General features: G+C 42.6%; 1 protein-coding gene and 1 pseudogene across 1 annotated transcript in view; one reads left to right on the forward strand and one right to left on the reverse strand.

Moving 5' to 3' along the window:
- ASTN2 (astrotactin 2) overlaps nucleotides 1-20,719 on the forward strand; it is a 1,124,462-nt gene that overhangs the window by 809,041 nt on the left and 294,702 nt on the right. The window contains exons 14-15 of the mRNA XM_063936906.1: nucleotides 71-175; nucleotides 2,350-2,529. Of these exons, the coding sequence (XP_063792976.1) occupies nucleotides 71-175; nucleotides 2,350-2,529 (285 nt within the window). The remainder of the gene's footprint in view (nucleotides 1-70; nucleotides 176-2,349; nucleotides 2,530-20,719) is intronic.
- Nucleotides 9,119-9,237, reverse strand: LOC134950624 (5S ribosomal RNA; annotated as a pseudogene).

Raw genomic sequence — 20,719 nt, forward strand, 5'->3', positions numbered from 1 at the left:
GGTATCTTGAATATTTTTCATTAACATTTCAGTTTATATTATTTTAATATGCTTTCTGCACTCTTCTTAGGTGAAGTGAGATTTAACGAAGCCATGGGATATCCGGTAGTCCAGCAATGGAGAGTACGCAGCAACCTCTATAAAGTGAAGCTCAACTCTATCTCACTGGCCACAGGTCCGTTCTCTTGAGGGTTATTTTGCATAGATGTTTCGCAGGAATGAACTTCGAAAAAATGTAGTAGCACTGTTTACAAAATAGAAACAGACAAAATCAGCTGCGCAAAGTATCATGGAAAGGACAGTACAATTTTAGGAGAACCGATGTATGTATATAAATTGATTTATTAATGAAAAAGCATAAAATAGCAGTAAAGATGACATAAAATTGTTGGATATAAAAAGGCACACATTGACTAAGTTTATCCATTTAAACAGACACCAAATAGTGTCGGTTCTCTATATGGAAGTCCACAAAGGGAAATAAAGTCCAGCTGTTTGTTGGAAAGCAATAGATGGTAATAGCCGTAATGTTAATACTGGAAGTGAATGATCAGTGCAGTAGACATCCCATAATAATAAATTGGGGGAGTGATCCAGTGTTATTTATTGTTCAATTACCTCTCCTTAGGTGGGCTGGTCCAAAGCCGAGCGTCCTCGGCGATGTGTCCTGCAATGCCCACTGTGCGAATGCCGCAGGGGAGAGGGAGCCGTGGATTCACTGTAAAGTGTATGCCGTGTGCTGGTTTATCCGGCTGACGGGGAGCCGTATGTTGATACGGGCGGCTCGAGAATTCAGATCCGCGGCTATTCTGGGATTCTCTGTGGAGATGAAGGACGGCTTGCGGGGAGAACAAACCCGCTAATGCTTTCAAATCGGATACCTCGGCAGGTGTGCAGACAGGAGGCGTGGCCTAACTAGTTTCGTCACGTGACCCGTGACTTTCTCAAAGGAATATTCCTTTGAGAAAGTCACGGGTCACGTGACGAAACTAGTTAGGCCACGCCTCCTGTCTGCACACCTGCCGAGGTATCCGATTTGAAAGCATTAGCGGGTTTGTTCTCCCCGCAAGCCGTCCTTCATCTCCACAGAGAATCCCAGAATAGCCGCGGATCTGAATTCTCGAGCCGCCCGTATCAACATACGGCTCCCCGTCAGCCGGATAAACCAGCACACGGCATACACTTTACAGTGAATCCACGGCTCCCTCTCCCCTGTGGCATTCGCACAGTGGGCATTGCAGGACACATCGCCGAGGACGCTCGGCTTTGGACCAGCCCACCTAAGGAGAGGTAATTGAACAATAAATAACACTGGATCACTCCCCCAATTTATTATTATGGGATGTCTACTGCACTGATCATTCACTTCCAGTATTAACATTACGGCTATTACCATCTATTGCTTTCCAACAAACAGCTGGACTTTATTTCCCTTTGTGGACTTCCATATAGAGAACCGACACTATTTGGTGTCTGTTTAAACGGATAAACTTAGTCAATGTGTGCCTTTTTATATCCAACAATTTTATGTCATCTTTTCTGCTATTTTATGCTTTTTCATTAATAAATCAATTTATATACATACATCGGTTCTCCTAAAATTGTACTGTCCTTTCCATGATACTTTGCGCAGCTGATTTTGTCTGTTTCTATATTCTCCAACCAAACACCCACATAGTGTTTTTCAGCCGCGCATGTATCAGGGTAATTTGATTATTAGCCTCCTGCAATTGAGGCGCTGTAGAAGCAGTCTTCTGTTTTTTCACTGTTTACAAAATGCTCTAAATATTTGTATTCTTTACCAGAATTTGAATACAATGCGTCTGGTTTAGAAACACTGGAACAATTTGGTTGAAAAAGGCCCATCACCTGGACTCTTAGTTTTATTATTATGGAGGAAGCAGATTCAATTATGTCTTGTCCACTGTCACTGTAAAGTGGTTTGTGTTCAAATCAAAAAAGGACTCTGGGGAGCTTCAGAAGTGTGTCTTTACTCACAGCAAGTAATTCTGAACAATGGCTGCAGCAGTACTTCTTATAATTACAAATGTAATTGTAAACGTTCAAAGATATTTAGTTTTGAGGGGATATATACCGGCTGCTTTTGCATTTGCCCACAGTTGTTAGACATCTTTATTTTTATACTGCAATTTAGATTCCAGTTTGAACACACCCGAACCAAATCTAAATCCCTCTGCACATGTTACATCTGCCCACCTGCAGTGCAACATGGTTTTGCCCAATTGCCTGCCTTTTCTGCTTTACTTACAAACATGAATCATGACATTTATACAGTGCTGAATATAATATCATAGGAGAAAACAAAATTAATTTTAAATTCTTTTGTAGGATTTGCCAATGTGCTGAAGATGATAAGTCCTCACAGTAGTCGAGAAGAGTTACAGCGCATACTACAGATCTATGGCTCTCATTACATTTCTGAGGCACTTTATGGGTCAGAGCTTACCTGCACCATCCGATTCCCTAGCAAGAAGGTCCAGCAACAACTCTGGCTTCAGTACCAAAAAGGTAAGAGATATTAACTAGAGCAGTGGTAGCCAACCCTGGCCCTCGAGAGCTACCAACAGTTCACATTTTCCAGATCCTCTAGCAGGTGCACAGGTGCAGTCATTACTCACTGACACATTTTAAAAGATCCACAGATGGAGTAATTACTTAACTTGTGATTCTGTCAGGAGACCTAGAAAACGTTACCTGTTGGTAGCTCTCGAGGACCAGGGTTGGCTACCCCTGATCTAGAGCCTATAAGACAGATGATATGTGTTGCAGAATGAGTAAATCTTCTATATGCTATACAGTACCATCTTATACCCATGCCAGTACTGGACAATAGCTTGGCAATAGTAGATAAGCACAGAATGTTAGGTACAGCTGGAGTATACCAGACAAATGGTGCCTTTTTGTGATAAACCTTTTAAAGAAGACGAGTTAAGAAGTTGCCTATGGTAACCAATCCGATTCTACCTATCATTCATTTTATAGATTTTACTTGATAAATGATAGCTACAGTAGATGCTGACTAGTTGCTAAGGGCAACTTTTGTGCTTGTTCTCTTTAGAAGGTTTGATACATCACCCGCACAGTGCAGGTTATGGATGGCCATCGACCTTTGATGATTCGTAATCATTGATGGTTTATGGCCAATGGCGAATACTTTTGCCATCGATGGGGGAGAATCATATGGTTTCCCTCCATCGATGGCACAGTATAACCAAGTGTTTTTTTTCTTACAAGTTGCCGGGACACAGATCATAGCCTCGAAAAGAGATGACCATCATTTGGTGAAACCATCAATGGTAATCCATTGCATAGTTAACAACCATCGATGGTCACTTGCCATATCATCATCGATGGTAACCACACTGATGGCCATCCCTAACTGCAGGTACTCCTAGTGTACTGAATTCTGACAGCCAATGACAGTTCACTGTAAGAGGAATGGAACCTCTACCACATACTGTATGTCATCAATAATGCATGATTAGAAGGGCATGCAGTATAAATACTATATATCAAATCAGTCCATGTATGAGTGGGCCTATTCTGTAGCAGCAGGGCCGGTGCAAGGTTTCTCGGCACCCTAGGCAAACGCGGGGTGGAAGGGAGGGGATAGGGAGATGCGGGGTGGGAGGGAGGAGATAGGGAGGCGCGGGGCGGCAGGGAGGGAGGGGATAGCGAGACGCGGGGCGGCAGGGAGGGGATAGTGAGACGCGGGGTGCGAGGAAGGGGATAGGGAGACGCGGGGCGGCAGGGAGGGAGGGGATAGGGAGGCGCGGGGCGGCAGGGAGGGAGGGGATAGGGAGGCGCGGGGCGGCGGGGAGGGAGGGGATAGCGAGACACGGGGCGGCAGTGAGGGGATAGTGAGACGCGGGGTGGGAGGGAGAGGATAGGGAGACGCGGGGCGGCAGGGAGGGAGGGGATAGGGAGGCGCGGGGCGGCAGGGAGGGAGGGGATAGGGAGACTTCTCTTGCCTTTCAGATGCTCCAATTAAATATATTTTACAAAAAAAAAAAAAATTTTGATAAGTAAGCCCAGACCAGGGGCGGCCGCGGCGAGGGTCTAGCCTGCCACAGCTGTCAGTCACCTCACCTACGCCAGTGTGTTGATTTCCCTGCTCCATGTCTCTAACAGAAATAGACGGAGCTGCGCGTATGAGAGAGCAGGTCAGGAGACGGGCACCGCACAAGCGCACGGCATGTTCGTGCTGACGGCGCCTAGGATGCGTGTAAGGCTGTCAGTGTGGGCGGCGCCCGTCTCCTGACCTGCTCTCTCATACGCGCAGCTCCGTCTATTTCTGCTAGAGACATGGAGCAGGGAAATCAATACACTGGCGCCGGTGAGGTGACTGACGGCTGTGGCAGGCTAGACCCTCGCTGCGGCCGCCCCTGGTCTGGGCTTACTTATCAAAATATTATTATTTTTTGTAAAATATATTTAATTGGAACATGCCGCCCTCCAGTGGCCAGCGCCCATAGGCAGCTGCCTAAAGCTGCCTAATGGTAGCGCCGGCCCTGTGTAGCAGCTTGTGCCGGCACACACAGGGGTCCTTACATGGCAAAACTTCAAAGCCTGGCTCTGCTCTACAGGAACCATGAGATAAGTTCTGTAATGAGACATATTCTGTGCTGGTTTGACACCTAACTAGGGGGGTAATTCCAAGTTGATCGCAGCATCAAATTTGTTAGCAGTTGGGCAAAACCATTTGCTCTGCAGGTGTGGCAGATATAACATTTGCAGAGAGAGTTAGATTTGGGTGGGGTGTGTTCAAACTGAAATCTAAATTGCAGTGTAAAAATAAAGCAGCCAGTATTTACCCTGCACAGAAACAAAATAACCCACCCAAATCTAACTCTCTCTGCAAATGTTATATCTGCCCCCCCCCCCTGCAGTGCACATGGTTTTACCCAACTGCTAACAAATTTGATGCTGCGATCAACTCAGAATTACCCCCTAAACCAAGATATCATCTCAGTGGGGGAGACCCATACTTTCTATTCCCACACAAATGTACTGCTACAACATGCTGGTTCTACAGAAGTTTTATAAGCAAACTTAATTTTAGCCCAAATACAGTACATACATGTTAACATTAGGAACACATGTTAATACATGTTAATATTCCTACTCATAGGGCGAATAAAGTTAGAATACAGAGAATGGAAGAAATTGAGTAAGCGCTTATCTAATCAACATAACATTGATACATTTATATCAGGTTCTCAGCAGAAAAAATATTGAAGATTAAAACATTTGGAATTAAAATGATATTTAAGACCCTCATGTTGTAAAAACTAGCTGACAGCTCAAAGACATTTTACGAAGACCAACCTCGGGGACATGGTGAGATGAATGGGATTTAATGAGAAGTCTTGAAAGTATCACACTTTTGGGAATTCAGTCTAATTTTCAGTTTTATATTCTTCCATGCCCATACCAACCACAGGGGCAGTGTCTATAACTGGAATGGAGGTTTCAATTCAGAATTTTTAAACCTTCTATTTTTTATTTATTTGCAAATATTAGTCTGTCACTTTTGTAAGCACTGCATTATTTTATATCATTTTAATTCTGAAATGTTATAAATTTGCCCAGAAGCATTTAAGGATCATCTGATGACATTGACCCACATGTGTGAGAATAGAGAAATTAACCATTTCATTGCTAAAGGGGCCGTTGTATATTAGAGATGTGCTTTATATAGAGTATCTGCCTGTAGCAGAGTTGTGGGTCCTAAACCCCCCCCCCCCCCCCCCCCCCCCCCTTGGAAAAATAGCCTTTTTAAATGATTGTAAATTTAAAATTGATATAAAGCAATAAAAAACAGCCTTTAGTAAATGTACTTTAACCCACAGAGTAGAATCCATAGTAAGAACACAGCTTGATTTCCTGATAACCCATGATAGTACAGCATCAATATCTTGCTTTTGGCAACAAGTGGGCTGAGAAGGGAGGAGTAATAGGGAGGTGCAGATAAGTGGGTGGTCTCTCTTTTTCAAAAGCCAAAAGGTCTGGAGCTCTTCCATTTATGCTAGCCTCAAGGTTTACTACTTTCTACTCTACCCAACACGATTTGGGATTTAATGTACATTGTCCACCAGGGTCTTCTTTCTATACCAGCGACCACAATTGGAGTGGATTTTTCACACAAGCCAGTAAAAAATGTGATTTATTTTCAGAACTCAGAGTTTGCATTCTAGAACTCAGAGTGTGGTTTCAACACTAGTGCCCAGCATTGCAATCTGCTTTTTACACTAGTCACCAGGATTAGTAGTCTATTTTCCACACTGCCAAATCAGATGAGCTCTGCATTCCAAAGGAGTTATAAGAATGGGAGGCTTCCTTTCCTTACTAGCCTCGATTTGAGGCTTCCTTTAGACATTTGTCACTAGTATTATTTGTCTGCTTTATGCTAGCCACCAATATTACTGAGACTTCTTTCTAAATTAGCCACAAGGATTTGAGTTCTGCATTCCACACTAGCCACAAGGTTTTGAGGTCTGCATTCCACACTAGCCACAAGGATTTGAGGTCTGGTTTTCACACTAGCCACAAGGATTTGAGGTCTGGTTTTCACACTAGCCACAAGGATTTAAGGTCTGGTTTTCATACTAGCCACAAGGATTTGAGGTCTGCTTTCCACACTGTCCACAAGGAGTTGAGGTCTTCTTTTCATCCTTGACCCAATTACTGGGGTTTGCTACCATTTTTGGCTGTATGCTTTGCACTAGCCAGCAGGACTGATGTTCTAGTTTTCACATTATTAGCCAGTGGGATTGGTTATTACTCGGTGCTCACCTGTGTTTAGTGAGTGAGTGGTGGTAAACCAAATTCAGAATGTTTTTGTGGGGACAATATTGTTAGATCTTTGGTGTACAATATTTGTGCGCACAATCAAAATCACAGGATGCTAAATTATGTGCTAATATTGTTTATTGATTGTGTATAAGAGGCACAGTTCTCCTACAAGGTCAATTAATGTATTCTTTTTGGGGACCTGATGTCAGGTGAGGATGCCTGGGAAGTAAGCTTGCTCTTTCCATAATACATGTTGTATTTACCTCTCCCTAAACAACACCTGTGGTGTGGTAACTCTAACAGTAAAGAGCGGATTACCTTTCCTCACACCTGTAGTGTGCCGCTAGATGGTTGATGTTGTTATCAGGGAAGTAAGTCAGCTATATAGGAGTGCCTGTTTACATACAAAACTTTGTATCTATGTCTTCATTAAATCACTTGTAGTGTGACAACTCTAGTGGTGTAGTGGAGACCTAAAATGTAAGCAGTGACACCAGGAGGGGGTGAATCGGTACTAATTACGACCGGTAACCCACCTACCTTTACCAGTCAGCTCCCTTTTAATGTCTGGGCTGCAGTGCTCCAGCCTGGGCTGCAGTGTGTAGGGAGGCTGCTGCCGCTGAGCAGCAGCGGCCTTCTCTATCTTTGCGGCGGTGGGGTAATGGTTGCACTAATCATGCCCCCCTCCAGATCTACTCCTGGCTGGGGTGCACAAATATGCCCCCCTATAATGTGCAAAGTGATGTGGCCCCACCCTCCCATTACCTGGGTACGGCCATGAATGCGAGTGGATCCTCTATAAGGGGCCACTTACCGTATGACGGTGGTCATTCCGAGTTGATCGCTCGCTGCCGATTTTCGCAGTGCAGCAATTAAGTAAAAAAAGGCAAAAATGCGCATGCGCATGGTACGCAGCGCGCATGCGCTAAGTACTTTCACACAAACCTTTGTAGATTTACACAAGCTCGAGCAATGTTTTTTCATCGCTCGAGTGATCGTAGTGTGATTGACAGGAAGTGGGTATTTCTGGGCGGAAACTGCCCATTTTCAGGGAGTGTGGTAAAAAATGTAGGCGTGCCAGGTAAAAATGCAGGAGTGGCTGGGGAAACGGGGGAGTGGCTGGCCGAACGCAGGGCATGTTTGTGACGTCAAACCAGGAACTAAACGGACTGAGGTGATTGCAGTCTAGGAGTAGGTCTGGAGCTACTCAGAAACGGCTGCAAAATATTTAGTAGCAGTTCTGCTAATCTTTTGTTCGCTATTCTGCTAAGCTAAGATACACTCCCAGAGGGCGGCGGCCTAGCGTGTGCAATGCTGCTAAAAGCAGCTAGCGAGCGATCAACTCGGAATGACCACCGACGTGTGAGGCCATATGTCTCCCTCACACTGGCAATGTGGTTGTCAGACAAGGAAAGTCTGTTTGATGTGCTGCAGGTTCCACTTGCTCAAAGAGCTCCTGCGATGTCTGACAAAGTATGGCTGTAAGTCTGCTCCTCACCTTGCTGGGTACTCAGTGGTGGCCTCAGGCGTGTTGGTGGGATCCCCATGAGCCCATGGGGTCCACTTGCTGCTGCAGGTGCTGCAGTGGTTCTGTCCTCCATGCAGCAACAATGGGATGAAGTGTAATGGCGGCTGTCATGTGTCCAACGTGTTTCGGTCAATCACGGCTCAAGTATGGGTTTGTGTACTGGTGGGTGGGCTTAAATCAGGTGGCCAATGAGCGGGGGAGTGGGCACGCACATTGCGGCACGCACTGTCATGAAGATGGCGGTGCGGCTAAGTTCTTGTGTGGGAACGATGGTGCAGGTGGTGTGCAGTGTGATTGCTGGCAGATGAATCTCAGCTGTCAGATGTAGGAGGCAGTCAAGACATAATGCAGATGCTAGGGGGGAATTCAATTGGGCGTGAGGTTCAGCGAGTTTAAAAACTTTGCATATCTCGCAATTTTGTTTTACTGTAGGTATGTGTGCTCCCGATACCTGAGGCATCCAAAAGGGAAGAAAGGTAAAGAAAAAGTGACCTTTGTTGGGAGCACTCACTCTTGGAAACAGTTATGATTTAATTTATGCGTAATAATGTGAATATGAGATAATTAAAATGTAACCTTTAATTATTTTAAAGTAAAATAAGAGTACACCAGAATTTTTTAATACTGTGTTTAAAAATATGGTTAGACAATGTAAACCATCGGTTTGAAACTAAGACTGTGAATATACAGATGAATAAATAAGGCAAAAAATACCAAGCCCTCCAGGCATTGATTTCTAAGGTTAGTGCAATAGCCGATGTATTGCCATCAAAAAACCTACAACACCTGGTATTCCTTAGTGGTCAACCACCTAAGTACTGACCAGGCCCAACACCGTATTGCTTCCAAGATCAGACGAGATTGGGCATGTGCGGTGTGGTATGGTAGTAGATTTAAGGTTGATAAGGCAAAAACCTGCAGCTGGTATGCAGCTATTAGATACACCATAAGCCTGGTTGTTATGATGGGCAGATGATCTCTTAATAGAGAAACATATGTTTGACCGTCATTGCACCAAATTGTACCCCAAATGTATAGGTATACGGAGGTTTAAATCATATGGTCAATGAGTTTTGCCAACAGGAACCGCCTGTATGTTGCTTTTTGTGCTGTGCAACATCATTCAGAAATGATGCATCTTTACTGCATCCAATAATAACAAACAATGGTCTCCATTCCATCTTGCCACTGGGGAGGGGGCTGCTGGGTGGCACAAGGGCTGCTGGGAGATGTAGGGAGGGAGTCACATACAGAGAGGGTAACTCGCACACACTAACACACCACTTGCAAACACTTGCAAACAGTCACAAACACTGCATACTCGCCGCTGCTACAGAGTACCAGCTCATGACGTTGGAAGAAGACCCCACTTTGGAAGTTGAATAATTACTGACTAATTAAGCTAATTGGAAACTTCTAGTTGCTTAATTAATCCTCGGGGGATGCCGCCAGGGTCCCAGAGCAAGTCCCGGTGATTTTTCCTAAAAATAACGATTATAGGGACAATCGGACTTGCTCTGGAAGTGCGTGAAAAAAGATGCTTTTTCAGTCCCGCAATTGAATACAGTTTTCAATTTCCCGCCAGCCATTGGATTTCCACCTTAGTGTGTGCAGTGTATTAGAAGTGAGAGGTGAAAGTCTACTGTGGGATATGATCAAAAGGGGAATGCGTGTATGATGGCTGCACTGGTGCAGGAGGTGAGAGTGGCCTTTAGCTATGGAATGTGGGCCTTATTCAGAGATGGACGCAGATCGCTGCGGGCCACATTAGCAGCAGGGTCTGAAAAAGTATACAGTGTACTAGGGAGGCCAATCCCGGGATCGGGATCGGCGGGATCCCGGGATTTAGGCCCAAAAACGGCCGGGATTCAATCCTGGGATTGGAAGCTCCAATCCCGGGGACTGAGGGATCAGCGTTGAGCGTCCTCAGGACGCTCAGACGCTGCCCGGCTCCCTCCTCCCTTCTCCCCCTGCGCAGCGTGACCTGTGACTGTGAGGTCACGCTGCGCTTTCAGCAGCCGCCGAGCCGGAAAGTACGGCGGTCTTCACCCGCCGCCTCCTCCCGGCTCACCCTGCACTCACCCGCTGCCTCCTCCCGGCTCCCCTACATTCACCCGCCGGCTCCGCTGCACTCACACGCCGGCTCCTTCTCACCTGCTACCTGGCTGTGCAGGTTTGTACGGGTTTTTTTATGTCTGTAGGGCGGGAGGGGAGGGGCGTGGGGGCGGCCGGACACAGTCTAAAGCCAATCCCGGGATTGACCATTTTTCAATCCCGATACCCGGGATTGAAAAAATGGCCCGGGATTGGCTTCCCTACAGTGTGCACTATTTTTCTATATGCTCTTCAGAGGCAATCTAAAACTACATATTTTTAATTTTTGCTATTTAGTTTTCCGATACACTATGTAAAATACATGTCTTGTCTTGTATTTAAGTTAAATCCACTTCTCTGTGTTCATTGGGAGACACTTCGACCATGGTGTATAGAGGATGATCTACGAGTTAGGCATTTAAATTGTGTATAGATTCACTGTGTATATACCCTCATTTCAGGGTAACTTTATTGTTAACTAAAAAGGGGGTCATTCCAAGTTGATCGTAGCTGTACTAAGTTTAGCACAGCTACGATCATGAACTCAGACATGCGGGGGGACGTCCAGCATGTCAGTGCCCCCCCTCCCCCCGCAGAAGTGCAAAGGCATCGTACAGCGGCGATGCCTTTGCACTTCAAGAGCAGCTCCCAACCAGCGCAGCTTTAGCATGCTGGCCGGGAGCTACTCATCGCTCCCCGGCCCGCAGCGGCTGTGTGTGACATCACGCAGCCACTGCGGGCCACTCCCCGCACGGTCCGGCCATGCCTGCGTTGGCCGGACTGCTCCCACGAAATGATGGCCAAACGCCTGCCGTTTCGCCCCCTCCCGCCAATTGACCGCCTCTGCCTGTCAATCAGGCAGAGGCGATCCTAGCGCTGCGACGGGCGGCCATGTGCCGGCGCACTGCGGCACCGGCACGGTTCTGACCCGATTGCTATGCTGCGAAAAACTGCAGCGTGCGATCAGGTCAGAATGACCCCCTAACACCTTGACAATAACCCAGAAGAACACAGAAAAACAAGTAAACATATAAATTTCAATAACCAGCAGAAAAGTGTAAAAATGTGGTAAAGCAGTGTCCTCCAAAGGACAAATGTCTTAAAAGTACAAAAATTCTGCTTTCTTCCAATTAGGAAACATTGCGCAATGTGCATATTCCAAAACTGCCCCTAAGGCAGAGTATTCATAAAATTTATCAAGCGCAAGATAGTAAATCCAAAACCAGCTTTTTTGGATGCAATACTATTGCAACAGTAGAATGATCCTTAATATTCTCAGAAAGCGGTTTTTCAAAACTTATATACAGTATGTCCTTGAAGTATATCTGAAGTGATCCATCTGGCAATGGTTTGTTTACTCTCTGGCCAACAGTTCTTCTGAGAATCATATGAAACACTTAATCTGTCTTCCTAACGTCTGAGGTTCTATCCAGGTAACACTGCACAAGGAACCTGTGTATACTTCCCACGAGGGACACCTTCTTAAAGTGTAAAAAATTATTTCTTGATTTAGGTGGAATCTAGATACCACTTTCAGTTGATGAGACCTTATATTCTGAGAGCAGAAATATGCCTCGGAAATAGACTTATATATGGTGCAGTTATGTAAAGTAGGCCCATCAACAACATTTCAAAGATTGTATTATATCCCCCAAAGCAAAATTATTTCTCAACAATTTGAGCCTGAAAAATAATATAGATAGATCTGCACAGAATTTTACTTCTGCCAGGATGCCAAAAACTGAGCCAGAAACCATAATCTGGATTATCATGTAAAAAAGAATATAGGTGGGCTAAATGAAAGGAAGAGATACAGGGCCAGCTCTACCATTAGTCAGCTTTAGGCAGCTGCCTAGGGTGCCAGGATCCTGGAGGGACAGCCCTGAGTCTGCTTATAACAAAATTGGGGATAACTCTGCATAAATTTAATGCAGATGGCTGCTGTTGAACTTCTAAGATGCTACGTCCACACTTTCACCAGAGGCTTAAAAGTGGCTATTGGTGTATGAGTTGGGAGAGGGGGATTGGCTGAAATTTTGCCTAGGGTCCCGTGAAATCTTGCATAGTCTATGTAAAAGTATGAAAAACCTCTCCTCTCCAACCAAGAAATATGACGTCCAAATATATGAAAGATTCTAGTAACAGGTTTTCTAGCATCTGGCAGTCCTTATGCTTTAAGAAACATGAAATCAATAGCTATGCTATTAATGCCAACTGTACTGTACACTAAACTAATGTAGAAGGAGGCCTTGGCGTAGAAGATCTCTTTGGGGATTTCGACAGGAGGGACCTTGTCATCTTTTGATTGTCTGAGTACCATGATCTCCTTTGTCAGTGTGGTTCCCCTAGAATGATCGACCTGCCATTTTTTTGAGAACCCATTGAGAAAAAAAGTGAAGTGACATATGAGCAGGTGACAGTGCTGAGGTGAGGTGACAGCTGAGCAGGGGACAGTACTGAGACTGGATGAGAATAAATAGTGCAGGCTACGCTTCTGCTGCCAGCTAATGGTAGTCGGGAGTATGGGAGGCGGAGCTTCAGAAAGGCTTCAGTAGGGGGCAGGGCTTCGGGAAGGTGGCGGGTGCCTCTCTGCTGCATCAGGCATGAATAAATGATGCTAGTGACAGGGCAGCCAGCAGACATAAAAAAAGGAATGCAGGGACAATAGACGCAGCTTACAAGATCCACGACCCCCTCAAAGCAGTCACTATTTGGCCCTCCTGCTAAAGAGCAAATCCCAGAAGCATGGCAGTTGGCAGGCAGTGTGAGCTGGCACGGGCTTGTAGGAATGTGAGCTGCCCTGGCAGAGGGGGGAAAGGGGCCTGCAAAGCGGGACCATTCCCACTATCCTGGTGGATCAATCCGCCCGTGGATCAGAGTCTGGTGGGAAAACAAGAGTCACTGCTTGGGTGGACTTAGATCCCCGATGTTTGGATCGGTCCGGATAAACTCTAATATGCACACAAACAGCCATACATACACAAACACATACACAGCCAGACTAGTCATCTGGCACTACTGGTGAATGATGGCCTGATGGGCCGGTCTGGCCGTCTGCATGACCGCACGAGCAGCACCATCTACCTCCCGACCTGCATCTGTCTCCCTCCTCCTGGCACTGTGCAGCTTGGTCAGTTGGGAAGATGTCGTCTCTTTTCTTCGTGTGTGACCTACACCAGTGAAGTGCCAGCTTAACCTAATAGAACCAACCAAATACCAAATGTCTGACTATGGCACATGTGTGACTCCCCTGCAGTATGACCTCTATTGTGTGGATTTTAATATAGAGAATGATGTACACCTGTATGTTGTTGTAATATTAATTAGAAATTTAGGAGCGTAGACAAAAAAGTAGGAAAAGTCAGAAATAGTAAGTAGAGATGTCTATGCCAGGAACCAGATGCTGACACAAGGTGACTAGTTCCAATCCGGCCCTAGCCCAACACACACATGGGCAGCGGGGCTGTCAGTAGGCTGTCTCTGGTACTTCCGACACTGCCTAGCACAGCTAACTTGTTACACATAGCAATCTCTTAAGTTTATAAATAACATCTCTGAAAAATTAAATAATTGTGAATTATAATATAGAGGGGGAGATTTATCAAATCTAGGAGAGAAATAAAGTGGAGACATATAAGTACCAACCAATCAGCTACAGGCTGTGCTTAAAAATGACAAAAGCTGATTGGATGGTAATTCCTCTCTCTTCACTTTAGAAACATAGAAACATAGAATTTGACGGCAGATAAGAACCACTTGGCCCATCTAGTCTGCCCCCTTTTTTTATCCTTATGGTAATCTCAACCCTTTTTGAACCTTCATTCTTTTTAAGGATATTCATATGCCTATCCCAAGCATGTTTAAATTGCTCTACAGTCTTAGCCTCTATCACCTCTGATGGGAGGCTATTCCACTTATCCACTACCCTTTCTGTGAAGTAATTTTTCCTTAAATTTCCCCTGAACCTGCCTCCTTCCAGTTTCAGTGTATGTCCTCGAGTTCTAATACTTCTCTTCCTTTGTTTCCCTCCTGAACTTTGTTAAAACCTTTGGTATATTTGAAAGTTTCTATCATGTCTCCCCTTTCCATTCTCTCCTCCATACTATACATGTTAAGATCTTTTAGCCTTTCCGGGTACATTTTGTGATGTAGGCCATGCACCATTTTAGTTGCCCTTCTTTGAACACTCTCTAATGTATTTATATCCTTCTGGAGATATGGTCTCCAGAACTGGACACAGTATTCCAGATGAGGCCGCACCAATGACCTATACAGTGGCATTATTACTTCTCTTTTCCTGCTACTGATTCCTCTTCCTATCTCTCCCAGCTTTAATACATCTTCCCTACAGTATCTTACAAATTTTAGGAGAAATATGCAATGTAGAGGGGCATAAAAGAATACTAAAATAAATAGCTACTATTAATCTGTAGCATTCTTGTATAAAGTGGAGCGATATCATAAGTAATAAAAACACATGCATCTATTCAATCGGCCACTTGATTTTCCCGGATGTAAAATAAGCGAGCATCATTACCAATTTTTAATTACCACGGGTATGCGCACTCTCGATACCTGCGGTATTCCATTTTTTTTTTAAATGGTTGTGAAATGTTTTTGGACTAAGACCCGCAAGAAATAAATAAATAAATGGGGAACAGTTTGTATCATAAATACATTTAAAAAAGTTATTGGTTAATAGCAATGCATTAAATGGTTAATTTGTGCATAAAAAAAAAAAAGAAAGTAAAATAAAATATAAAAAGCTTCTGAATTTTAAAATAAATACTAAAATAATATTTCCGGTATATAAATGAATGAAAAAAAAATAGATTTGTGGGTTATTTGAGGACATTTTCTCTTAACTAGCAATAATAACAAGCCCTTATTGGATTAACTAAGCTAATTGGAAACTTCCAATTTGCGTAATTAGTCATTTGGGGGAGGGGGTGTCAAGGGGTCCAGGCACTTTTTACCTAAACACAAAGATTTGAAGAAAAGTTGGACCTGCTCTGAAGTTGCAAGAAAAAGCTGCGCTAATTTTATAGAAGGCAATTGAATAGGAAAAATATTGAGACTGCAGGGTTTTGTCAAAATCCAGCTTGTAAGTGACTATGCCACTATTTGTTTAAGGAAATGTTAGAGACCTTGGTTTTAAATAAGTAAATTGCTTACAAGTTGTTTTCTTGTTGTGCAATGATGCTTCAGATACTATGACAGATAGTAGTCAACAATGGGAAAACCTTGTGGGTCCTTTTTTATTTTTACTTATTTCTTTTTAAAAACTCACCACTCCTGTTTAGATTACCGTATGTTAGTTGCCGTCATTAGAATATATCCATATAGTCTGGACAACTGCTGACACCAAACAAGGGAAGCAGTTCCACTGTAGTCTCCAGAACTGCTGTCTCAAAATAGCCATCCTACAGGCAGGGCTGTTGAGACGATGGGCTCTGGTACTGGGGTGGGGAATGATCAAATCAGGAAGTTTTGCCCCTTCCTAAAATGTTTTCACAAAATAGTAAGCATAGCGCAGGGACAGCTCCAGGGAGGAAGGGGCAGCTCTTGGGGCCTACCTGTAACACTTCTTCACTCTGCCCACTGCCAATGCAGCTATGTCTCGATACCGGTACATCAGATAATAAGAGAGGAGACTGCTTCTGCTCAGCGCCAGTAGTCTACTCTCTCTTACTGCGTGATGATCCACTGCGGCTGTGCTACTATACAGACTATAGCTGACACCGGACTCCACCATGCCCCACTAGCCAAACTGGGCCCAGATAAGTAGTGTCCGCTCCACCCTCCTCTCTTGGTGCCCCAATTATACATTTGTAGAATCCTCACTTTATATGATTGCCTCTATACAATATCCGGAAACTGCCATACTGTAAAAAGCCATTTATATGAATATACTGTATCTGTGGCATACTTATGTTGCACCTTTCTCCCTTTTTTTTCTAGACCTGTGAATTACCTGTGATTTGTAAGGAGATGCAATTTAATATATAATGTACATTATCTAAATATAAGGTCTATACTTTTGCAATACTTAGTCAACTAGTCCTGAGTTTGTGGACCATGTTATAATATTAAAGGAAATGTCTACCATTTGTAATAATGAAAAAGAGTAGTTTTACAAAAGATGTATTGTCTTTTGGGCAGTAAGGTCTTATTATGTTGTACTTGTCATAATGTGTTAATATTTTTCTCATGCGGTAGTAACTAAAAATTTGCAACGTATCATACATACTGTGTTTTCAAGATACTGCAACAAATCAGAGCCAGACTCTGTAACCTCATATATAATTCCTGAGGTTAGTAAAGACATTTAAAAGCTGAAAATAGGCTAATGGATTTTGGCTCCTATTCCAATTAAAATTTTAATGCTACTGTCAATGATATGTCTTTCTTTGCAGACAAACAAAACATAATACTAGTAATTAAAACACTCAAGGGAGTTACTATCACTACTCAACATTAAATATATTTCAGTCAATGTGCATAGCCCTAATGTAAGCATATAATTATATTTACAAACCTCTGAACATGACTTTCATGTGATTCATAATGGTTTTGTCCCAATCTTCATACTTAATTTTCAAATCCAGAATTAATAATTTGGTGTGACTAAGCTATTATTTTAACCATTTCTATACACCCATGGAGTATGGGGGGCTTATGTAATAGCCTGCAAGATGCAGTCTGTTTGGGAATTCTGGGGAGTCTGCCCATATTTTTTAAAGCGGTAATAATTTATAAGGCAAAACCAGTGCCTTGTAAATGACTGTCGCTTTTAAACTACGGGTAGACTCGTCAGAATTCCCGGACACACCTGCATCTTGCTGGCTATTACATAAGCCCGTTGGACTTAAAAAAACAGGAGAACTGCTCTGATCTTTTTCTACAAATTATAAAACAGAAATTATACACAAACTATGCATTTTTTCATAGTCTGAGATCTGTTCATCTATAGTTTTAGAGATAGAACCTTCCCCAAGCATATCAAATAATGGGCACCTGGGTAATCAACTGTCAAGAACTGGCATTACATATGCAAAAGTGGGTGCAATAGAAAATTTGACCACACAATTTCTTCCTAAATAGGCTTTAATCCACGACACTCACCATCTGTGGAGCTGAGGTATGTGACCACACTATATAATAAGTAATAAAAAATCATCCATGCTCTGCTGTCACCTTCAGTAATTGCACTCCAATCTGTATTTCTTTTAAATTCGGGGAATGTTGGTTCCAAATTATTGCAATAAATTGTTAAGGCAAATAATGCCGGGCATACATTGTGCAATTATCGGCCCGATCTGCAGATTATTGGCAGATAGGGGCAATAATTGCAATAGTGTATGCCACGATGGTCAGGCATGAACAATTTCTAACATGCCCAACTGATCCAATCATTTGTTGACCACATCTGGCAGTGTATGCAGTGCCACGACCAACGGCCCATTGTGTCCATACACTGTAATTTTGTATGTCCATGATATCTGATGGGTACCAGGCCATCAGATAAAATTAGATAGATAGATACTGTAGATAGATAGATACTGTAGATAGATAGATAGATAGATAGATCGATAGAGAGATAGATTTATATGAACACCCCGAAATATATGTAAGTTTTTAGTGTTGTAGTTTTTTTTTCGTTTGAAGGAAACTTGTAAACAAAGTTATGTGCTGATTTACATCTTATTTCTTGTTTATATTCATATACTTCTTAGCATATCTTGTAACTGAATAAGAAGTAGGTAGCATTTTCTATCTTATGTGCAAATGGTTATTATGATTAATCAAATTAAAACTTGCAGCTGTTAATGGCACATATGAACAGTATTTCCAGGCATTTACATGTTATTTTGTATTTATAATATAAGTGATTTAAGACCGACAGTAAGAATCCTGACACTTCTATAAAAAATGTGATTATCTCTTGCACTGTCACATTACACTTTAATAGACTGTACAATGACAGAGGGACTAAGTTACTGTACTAACATGTTATACATTAAGTAATACGAGTGGGTAATGTTATCTTCTACACTGCACTTTATGAGTTTAAATAGTCAATAAATCATTTTTATGTTTACAGAAGTGCTGATCCTATTGGACTCCTAGTGTCCCCATAATACCTATGTGCTTTAAGTACTTGTGTTATGTGCTGTCTGATTATTCCTGTAGCTGGAACATAGAGGGCGTTTATGATTAAAAGCGGTGCTTTTTTGTATTTTATATTAATTTGGAGGAATGATACTTTACTATAGTGACTCATGAAACTTGCCAATTACTAAAAAGTCAAAACCTTCAACTGGTAACTTTTAAGATAAAATAATTATATATAAGAATGACGAACAAGAAACTTAGGACAGCCACATGTTCTTTTTACAATGACAAATGAACACTAAAAGCACAAGAAGTCTTAGACAACGTGTAAGGAAGAGGCTGTTTTTTTCCTCTTTGTTTTCAGGTTGTATTGATTTATTTCTCATCTCTAATAAGGAAGTCTGGTATTCCTGCCTTTGCTTTGTGCTTTATAAAAAACATACAGTACATCTGCCCATCCACTACAAAGACTGCAATTATGTGTAATGGAACAGGACCCACTAATATTTCCTTTACTGACTGAAGGGGATATGTATAATGCTTTGCAGAGAGAGAAAGTGGGGAAAAATAAAGTACCAATCAGCTTCTGTTATTTTTCAAGCACAGCCTATAAAGTGACAGCTAGAAGCTGAATGGTTAGTATGTTATCTCTTTCAAAGGTTTGATGCATCTCCCCCTGAAACATGAAATTAAGTGATTTAAGCTAAAATTATACTTACAGTATATGGTATTAAGCATATGAATGGTAGAAAAAAATATTCAAATATAATATTGTGCTTTCCCAATGTTACGACAGTACTACAAAAACTATTAGCAACTTCTCCCCAAGCTAGATCTTAAGTAGATCTATTTAGCAATACTGTATGTTCCAAATAGCAAAAATGATATGGAACCCAAAGGAACAAACGCAATCACATGTGTAATTAGTTGTGCCCTTTAAATAACAAATATTGTGTAAATGTATAATCTATTGCAGGGGTTCAGTCTGTATTATGGCCATAATAAGAGAAGATTGTATATTGGGGAACTACAAATCCATTTGCATCCACTGCAGTATCCAGCTACCAGTAGGCATTGTGGTTCTAATAAGGTCCAGTAGACATTCCAGATGATGAAAACACTGATCAGACCACTGTTTGTCCTTTTTTTTTTTTTACAGTTTGTTTTATTTTATAGCGTGGCAAAGAATAGTATATGACTGGATAAGAAGTTAACAGTAAAGTCAGTTCGCAAGTTGCAGACTACAAACAGACACATGAGTCAGCTTTTGAAAAATCTAAACAATTCAACAGTATAACAGTGCAGTAAGGTACATAAAGTTTTGTTGCACTGATAATATAGTGCACCAAAAAGCAAATCTAATGAGACAATAAACACATCTCAATTTTTTTAAATTATAATAGAAAGTGGAAAGAAGATGAAAGTTGAAAGGAAAAGGAAGACAAGAGAAAGGAAAAGACTAAGTAATACCAAGAAGTAAAAAACCAGTGAGAAAAAAAGAGAGCAGAGGGTGTGATAAGAAGGGGAGGGGTGGTGCTAAGAGGAGGAAAGGGATGATAAGAGGACACCCGGTAGAGAAGAGGAGTGGACAGTGTACCACGGATCAAATACCTGGTGGTACGTGGACACTGTGTTGTTAAGGAGGTAGGTTGATATATTCCATGGAGGAAACATACCACAATCTATTGATTAGAGCGCTCTTGGTTGGAGATATGTGGGATTTCCATGATTTGGCAATTAAAAGTTTGGAAGCATTAGACACATGAAAGATCAGTTTATTTTCTGATTTTGACATTGAATGAAGGGGCATTTGGAGAAGGAATATTGACGGATCCATAGGCACATAACAGGAGGTAACATTTGCCATAAGGGTTTCCGCAATAGTCCAGAACTGTTGGATCACTGGGCATTCCCACCAGATGTGGAAAAAGGTGCCCACCATGCCACAGCCACACCAGCATTGATCAGAGGAGTGTGGGTAAATATGATGTAGTTTATCTGGCGGTCAAATACGAATGGGTGTATACTTTATAGGCAGTTTCCCTAATGCTGACATTAATGGAGGCTTTAGCGATCCGTTGTCGGATGTGAGACCATTCCTCATCGTCAAGATGTATTCCAAGGTCACCTTCCCAGGCAGATTTGAAAGATTCTTTGTGGGGAGAT

Source organism: Pseudophryne corroboree, chromosome 8 (assembly GCF_028390025.1).
Source record: "Pseudophryne corroboree isolate aPseCor3 chromosome 8, aPseCor3.hap2, whole genome shotgun sequence".
Lineage (NCBI taxonomy): Eukaryota > Metazoa > Chordata > Amphibia > Anura > Myobatrachidae > Pseudophryne > Pseudophryne corroboree.